The 7,400-nt window shown below is 40.8% G+C and overlaps 1 protein-coding gene across 1 annotated transcript; it reads right to left on the reverse strand.

Annotated features, from left to right (window-relative positions):
• Window positions 1-3,529: 3,529 nt before the first annotated feature.
• On the reverse strand, window positions 3,530-6,957 carry LOC311053813 (uncharacterized protein). The gene is made up of 2 exons (XM_084069501.1): window positions 6,667-6,957; window positions 3,530-4,492 (listed from the first exon to the last, which is right to left on the reverse strand). The coding sequence occupies exons 1-2, from the start codon at window positions 6,882-6,884 to the stop codon at window positions 3,832-3,834; spliced, it is 879 nt and encodes a 292-aa protein (XP_083925627.1). The 5' UTR covers window positions 6,885-6,957; the 3' UTR covers window positions 3,530-3,831.
• Between the last annotated feature and the right edge of the window lie 443 nt (window positions 6,958-7,400).

A 7,400-nucleotide genomic window follows, 5' to 3' on the forward strand; every position in this document is an offset into this window, starting at 1 on the left:
CTGTTTATCATGGGTTAGTTCTGTATTATAATATAGAACCAAATGTCTTCCCTTAAATGTGTTTTCCACGTATCCATATAGTAGATTTTCTGTTAAAATCATGTTGACTGCCACTGTGTTCACATAGGAATATAAGTATTGTGATAATAAAACATATTCTTCTTAGAATGAATAATATTCTCTTATAATAAACCATTGGAGCATCATCAGAGCCTTGTTCATTGTGATGACTCATAAAAGCAGTCATCTACCTAAATCAGGGGTCTGGGACCCCTAGGGGGTCCTCAGGGCTACTATATTTAGTTTTTTACATTAACCACTTGAACCCTAGAATAGCTTTTCTGAGGGGAACATTAGCCAAAAATAGCAGATCTACAAGCTCTCAACGCCTCGCGCTGCGAGGCGTTGAGAGCTTGTAGATCTGCTATTTTTGGCTAAGAGTATAGGTGTAGAGGGAAAAAAGAACCGACTAAGTAAAAAAAATGTTTTAATCTGAAACACAATTTTATACAATATAGAGTAGGGGGTCCCTGCTTCATCTCTCTCTCAGCTAGGGGGTCCTTGGCCTGAAAACGTTGAAGACCCCTGACCTAAATGACTATTAATATGTAAACACATGACCTACACACACAATGATCATGGTAATCATATAAACATAAACATAACCATAAACATACTCACATTGTTGTTGTGAATGAATGACCGTTGTCAGTGAGTGACAGACAAGCTTTTAGGAGCATGAGCTTGATGATTGGCTGACCGTTGCCGTTGCTTCACTGTGATTGGTCAGAAAACACGCCGATCAAAAGCATATCCGCACAGGTTCGGTAGAGAAGACACTGTGTGACTGCACACACATTACGTCTGAATAAATGTCACTTTATTATTTTATTTATAATAATGGCGGTTCATAAAGAGTTGTATTTTTTTGCTACAACATGATTTTATGAAGCATTAAATTATTAAATTAAATAATCACGAGTCATCCATCCGGTGTTTATGGTCACGTGACGTCACGCAATGATGCTGAGGCGTTGTTGCATAAACTCTCCACTAAACAAATAAAAATAAAAATAAAAATAAAAATAAAAATAAAAATAAAAATAAAAATAAAAATAAAAATAAATTCACCATCTGGAAGGAAATAATTACTGCAATATATACAAAAAACACCCAATACCATCACCACCTGATGATGACGATGATGTGTGATGTGATGAAGTATTATTAATCATTACTATAGACTATCTGTCAAAAACTCTAAAATAGCGAAGATAGCAGATGAACAACCTGTGATGCAACCAGCTGTGAGCTTGTAGGGGCCACTGGGCCAGGCCAGGCTATTTTCATTATTCATATGATGATGAAGTATAGTATCTAGGCTTAAGTGTCACTTGTTTGTTACAGTCCTAGTGCAATATGGCAGTGGTTCTCAACCAGTGGTCCGGGGACCACCAGTGGTCCTTGAGGGGGTTCCAGGGGGTCCCCAGACAAATTAATAGTTAGGAACCAAATTGACCCTTGCGTGTCTGTGACTCAGAGAGTGTGCAAATGGAACCAAATGGACCCTCCATTTGTACACTCTCTGAGTTAAATGAACACTGATGATGATACTACAGTGTAGATTGGGACCCCCAAGAAATCAAAATGGTTGAGTCCCTGGCGTATCTTTTCAAATGGGGGTCCCTGGGCTAATATGTGTCAATTTGGGGGTCCTTGATGGAAAAGAAGGTTGAAAACCACTGCAATATGGGACAAGTTTACACAGAATCTACAACAGAAAAATACAGCAGTATCAGCCTTCTACCACAAGGGGTCACCGATGCGATGCGAGAGTGTGATCTACTCTCTGGACCATTGGTTCTCAAAGTGGGGTCCGGGGATCCCCAGGGGTCCTTGAGCCAAATGGACCCTTATGGGTCTGTAACTCTGGGAGTGTACAAATGGAACCGTTTGGTTCCATTTACTCTCAGAGTTCATCAACATTGATTTTACAATATAAATTGGGGTCTCAGAGATATAAATGCCATTCAATGGGGGTCCGCAGCCTAATGCATGTCAAACTGGGGGTCCTTGAAATTAAAATGGTTGAGAATCACTGCTAGAGCCGTAAAAATTCTGTTATGGGGGTCCCTGTCTGGCATATCTTTACAAATGGGGGTCCGTGGGCCAATAAGTGTTAAGTTGGGGGTCCTTGACATGAAAAGGTTTGAGAACCACTGATCTAGACAACACCAACTCGGGACTCCTGAATCGTTGCCCTCCACACACTCTCCTATGTAACATCAGGGTCTTTAGCTAAGCTGTCGCGCCGCAGTGTGTCTCAGTGTTGATTTCGACTAAAACTATGACGAAAAATGTTTATTGAATACCTTTTTTCCCTTAAAAAATATATTTTATGTTTGGTCGCGCTTGGGTGTTGCGCTCTGAAAATAGCCGATCTACAAGCTCACAATGCGTGACGTGTTGTGAGCTTGTAGATCTGCTATTTTCAGCATGCAACCAAGTGTAAAATCAGCCATTATGACGCCATCAAGGCACCGCCAAAATGCTCAAAAAAACATTTTAGTGGACTAAATCAACTGTAGATTTAGTCCACTATAATCTTATGATATTTAGTCGACTGAAATGAAAACATTTCCGATGACTAAAACTAAATGGAATTTTATTCAAAAGAGTATGACTAAAACTAAATACAAATGAGATATCAAAAACAACACTGGTGTGTCTAGAGTATGTAGGTGGTCACGTCTTGCCTTTCCTGACTGTACCCTGGTATAGCTCCCATAGACAAATAGCTAAATGGTAAAAAAAATGTCAGCACAGCAGGAAAGCGGGTTCAAATCCGGGGTAGGAGAGGAGTGTTATATAGTGCAGCTTTAAAGGTAGGGTAAGTGGGAAAAAAAGTGTTAAAACAAAAAGCTTTTTGTTAAAAGGTTAAAGCACTATATTCTGAGAGTACTTATTGCTATAGAGTGTTTGTTCAGTAACAGGAGTCTCCCCGTCTCTACAGCTCTTTAATAAACAGAAAATACATCTTCAGGTGGGTGACATTGACATTTCAGCCAATCAGGAGAGAGTACCCATTTATCAGCTTAGTTTTGACAGTGTTCCAGGTACAATTTTGTATTTGATCATTTCTTTGAGTCATCACTTCCAATTTCACTTGTTTAATGTGTATCCTGCTGTCTGAGTTCTCTATCCTGATTGGATAAAATTGGTATCCTGACCTGAAAATGCATTTTCTGTTTAATAAAGAGCTGGAGAGACATGGAGCCTCCCGTTACTGAACAAACATATATATATCAGAATATAGAGCTATTTAATACTTACTTTAACCAAAGAAAATCACTTACCCTATCTTTAAATGTAGGAATAGTTAAGGGAACGTTTAAGGAATCGTTTAAAATCCCAAAGCATCTCAACGCTAGTCACAATGTGATCCACGCTGTGCCGTCACCATGTTATGCTCACAATTATCTTCACACATTGTTTATTTAAGAGAAAAATAGAGAATCGTTAGAACATATACACGTATGTACAATACTGTACAGTATGGAGCCATTGTATTCATAAACTGACTGTCATTGTGGAGAAAGACATTTCCCATGGTTTCAGAAAGACTACGTTTCCCATGGTTTCAGAAAGACTACGTTTCCCATGGTTTCAGAAAGACTACATTTCCCATGGTTTCAGAAAGACTACATTTCCCATGGTTTCAGAAAGACTACGTTTCCCATGGTTTCAGAAAGACTACATTTCCCATGGTTTCAGAAAGACTACGTTTCCCATGGTTTCAGAAAGACTACATTTCCCATGGTTTCAGAAAGACTACATTTCCCATGGTTTCAGTCTCCTGGTCAGTTGAGCAGGTGTTGGGTTCAGGTTGCTGGGTTCTATGTCCATGTGGGAGACCCCAGGGACGTCCTGTCCCGCCTGAACCAGACGCATCACCTCTGCAAAGGACAGGACAGGGGTCTCTAATGAATGCTGGGTGGTTGCAGAGGACTCTAATGAATGCTGGGTGGTTGCAGAGGACTCTAATGAATGCTGGGTGGTTGCAGAGGACTCTAATGAATGCTGGGTGGTTGTAGAGGACTCTAATGAATGCTGGGTGGTTGTAGAGGACTCTAATGAATGCTGGGTGGTTGTAGAGGACTCTAATGAGTGCTGGGTGGTTGTAGGGGACTCTAATGAATGCTGGGTGGTTGTAGAGGACTCTAATGAATGCTGGGTGACAGTGCTGTCTGCAGGGCACTGTTCCACGTGTCTCTGGGCACAGTGTGGTTGTGAAGCTGACAGGTGGCTGTCTGTTGTCCCCAGTGCTCCACCAGTATGGTCCACAGCAGAGGACTCTAATGAATGCTGGGTGGTTGCAGAGGACTCTAATGAATGCTGGGTGGTTGCAGAGGACTGTAATGAATGCTGGGTGGTTGCAGAGGCCCCTGAGCACCAGCGTCTGTACCCAGTCAGGTCTATGGGTTCTATGAACCTGGGTGAAAACAGAATGATGGTAAACCATTAGTATTAGACAATAGACCACCGAAGTCCTGACGTCACTCGTTCATCCCCAGGTTCGTAAAGTCATGTCTCTATGGAGAATAACATTGGGTCATCATAGAATCGTCTCATATAAGAATTGGTCCAAAAATAAACAAACTGTCTCGGCATAATTGTCAGGGAGGAGGCTCTGTATCGTTTATGATAGTCAGTCACTCATATTTCATACAGTCTGTTTCTGGCGAAAATGTAACTAATTCGGCGGAAGTAACATTATCGTTTTCTCACCGTCAGTTGATGCTTCATATCCATAAGAGTCAAACCGCCGCGGTCACTTGTCTATTTTTGGAACACAGTTCTTATTTGACGCGATATTAAAGACGTCTATGGGATTCAGAACGGGGGTGGAAAACCGCGAACCAGGTAGACAAACCAAGGATGTGTAAATTACGTCAGACTTCGGTGGTCTATACTCTCTGGTCTAACTTAGCCTGGGATCAATACCTTTTACGGGTTTATGATCCGGTTGGGAGCTGAAGCAACCCTATGTCATCAGGCGACCGGAAACCCGCAAGCCTCACCCCAAAATAACTCCCCCCACGATCAAGGCCATTGTAATAGGGCCTACCTAATAAAATCCTTGATGTGGAGTAGTTTAGCTTATTTTTAAAATACAAAATAAGTATAAATGTGAGCGTACTATTTAGCGTCTGTCTACCTTTGTTATCCCACGGGGAAATTCTATTCCATTTAAATAGGGATTGGGGAAACAAACAGGGGGAACTAAAACAAAGCGGCTCCGCAAAACCGGAAGCCAAAACACCCAGACGCCCGAAGCCTTTTCTTTTTTTTTCAAATATCTTCCATTCATGGTTAAAATGGAGTTTGAAGTTACAATGGGTTTGTATAGGAAATGGGTGTGTCTGCTAAAATGAATATCAAATATCTAAATACTGAATCAAGCAACTTGAACTTGAAAAACTGTCACAAAAGCCTGATTAGACGTTTAAATGACCCCAAACACGTTTAAAATCATATTTGGTAATCCTATTTCCAGATCACTCACTCACTGTGATGAAGACCATTAAAACAAATTAATTGGATAAAGCTGCTTAATGAGCTAAATGATGAATAATTAACGATTAATAATAATGATTTCAGTCAATCAAAGGAATTGAGTCTATGAGTCTGTAACTCTGACAGTTACCAAATAAATGGAACCAAATGGACCCTTACAGGTCTGTAACTCTGAGAAATGAGCAACCTCTAAATTAAATTAGCACAGAGGATGAAACCGTGTAGATTGGAGTCCCAAAAAAATAAAAGAATATCGGGGTCCAGCGGTCTAATCTCTAATGCAAGGGTTCCCACACTTTTCAGGCCGTGACCCCCTAAAATAATCAAATTTTAACTGGGAACCCCCCTGACAAGCACTTGGAATTGTAGCCATTACATTTAGTTTGACTCGGTTCCATATATAAATACAGTGAAAATGAACAGATGTACAAGCTCACAGAGCACAATGTTTGCCTCTTTCTTATGTAATATTTGACAATTTGGCCAATTTGGTATTAAAAAGGTCTTAAAAGTCCATTACATTGTAACTTTAGAAACATGCAGGTATACACTTATAGCCTACAGTATGTTGGTTTGTTTACTGTTGAGTGAGAAAACAATGTTGCACATTAAGATAATCATCTGGGACACAACCCAAAATAAAATAAACTAAACTAATAAGGCTACAAACTGTGGGTCCTAGAAATGTAAAAAGAGTGAGTCACTGGACTAGATGACAAATGGGAATGTAATAGATCCCATTCGCCACAGTGTCACACTAATGTTGAAAGCCTCCTCTCCTTAGTGGGAACACTGTGAGCCCCCAACTCTCTCTAAAATACCTTTTGCCCAGAAAAGGGCAAAGACAAAATTGTTTTAGTTGCTCCACTGCGCCGCCTACAGATCTGGTCCATGGAATTGTTCCATTGACCAGACCTGTAGGGGGCGCAGTGGGGCAACAAACATTTCCACGTTGGGTGGAATATTTTCTTTTCTGGCCAAAAGGTGTATTTTCCACAGAAGGTGGGGGGCTCATAGTGTTCCCACCAAGGAGAGTAGGCTTTCAACACATTATAACCGTCTTTGTTTTGGTGAGTACACATACTGTACCTGCTATAGAAGAATATCTTCATCTGCAACAGCTTATCGTCATGAATGTTGGAGCTCTGGTTCTGTAGAGACACCAGTCCATCCTGAAACATGCTGCTGCCCTCGAAGTCAAACGACTCAAACCTCTGGAACACGTTATTGTTGTCCACTTGTAGTTCTAACGACTCAAACCTTGTAAAAACACCTTCCATCTCTCTACCATCATGACCCTCAGACATCACTGTGTGTCTCTAATGATCCTGTTCACTAACTAGTACTGAACTGTGGAACCATGACGTTCTCAGAACAGAGAGGAACGTTATTAACCTTTGAGTTTGATTTGAGGGAAGCTGACTGTGGATTGTTTACGATCAACAACTCTAAACAAGAGGGTGTGTAGAGACTGAAAAAAGGTTCACGGTCCAAGACGTTAGCGCCCCACGTGGACGTTTATAGTATTGCAATGGAAGACAAGAGGAACACATTATATGAAGCGTGGTTTCTTATAATATTACTTCTGTCTGTCTGTCTGTCTGTCTGTCTGTCTGTATCTATACCTACCTCTATACCAACCTACAGTATCTATCTATCTATCAATCATACACACTTCTTTATTATCATGTATATTTGGGACAGTGTGGTGGTATACACGTAGATGCTGTTTATTTTGTAGTGACAGTAACAGTATGAAGAGTAGAGGGGGGGGGGGGCAAATCTCACTAATCTCATCCTAAGATCCCGTTAACTACTTTGCA

The sequence above is a fragment of the Gymnoscopelus microlampas genome (genome assembly GCF_963454915.1).
Source record: "Gymnoscopelus microlampas genome assembly, chromosome: 10".
Lineage (NCBI taxonomy): Eukaryota > Metazoa > Chordata > Actinopteri > Myctophiformes > Myctophidae > Gymnoscopelus > Gymnoscopelus microlampas.

Coding starts and splice junctions, on each gene's coding strand:
- LOC311053813 (XM_084069501.1), bottom strand. CDS start 6,884: ATGTCTGAGGGTCATGATGGTAGAGAGATGGAAGGTGTTTTTACAAGG. Junction 4,493..6,666: donor AAGATATTCTTCTATAGCAG/GTACAGTATGTG, acceptor GTTTTCACCCAG/GTTCATAGAACCCATAGACC.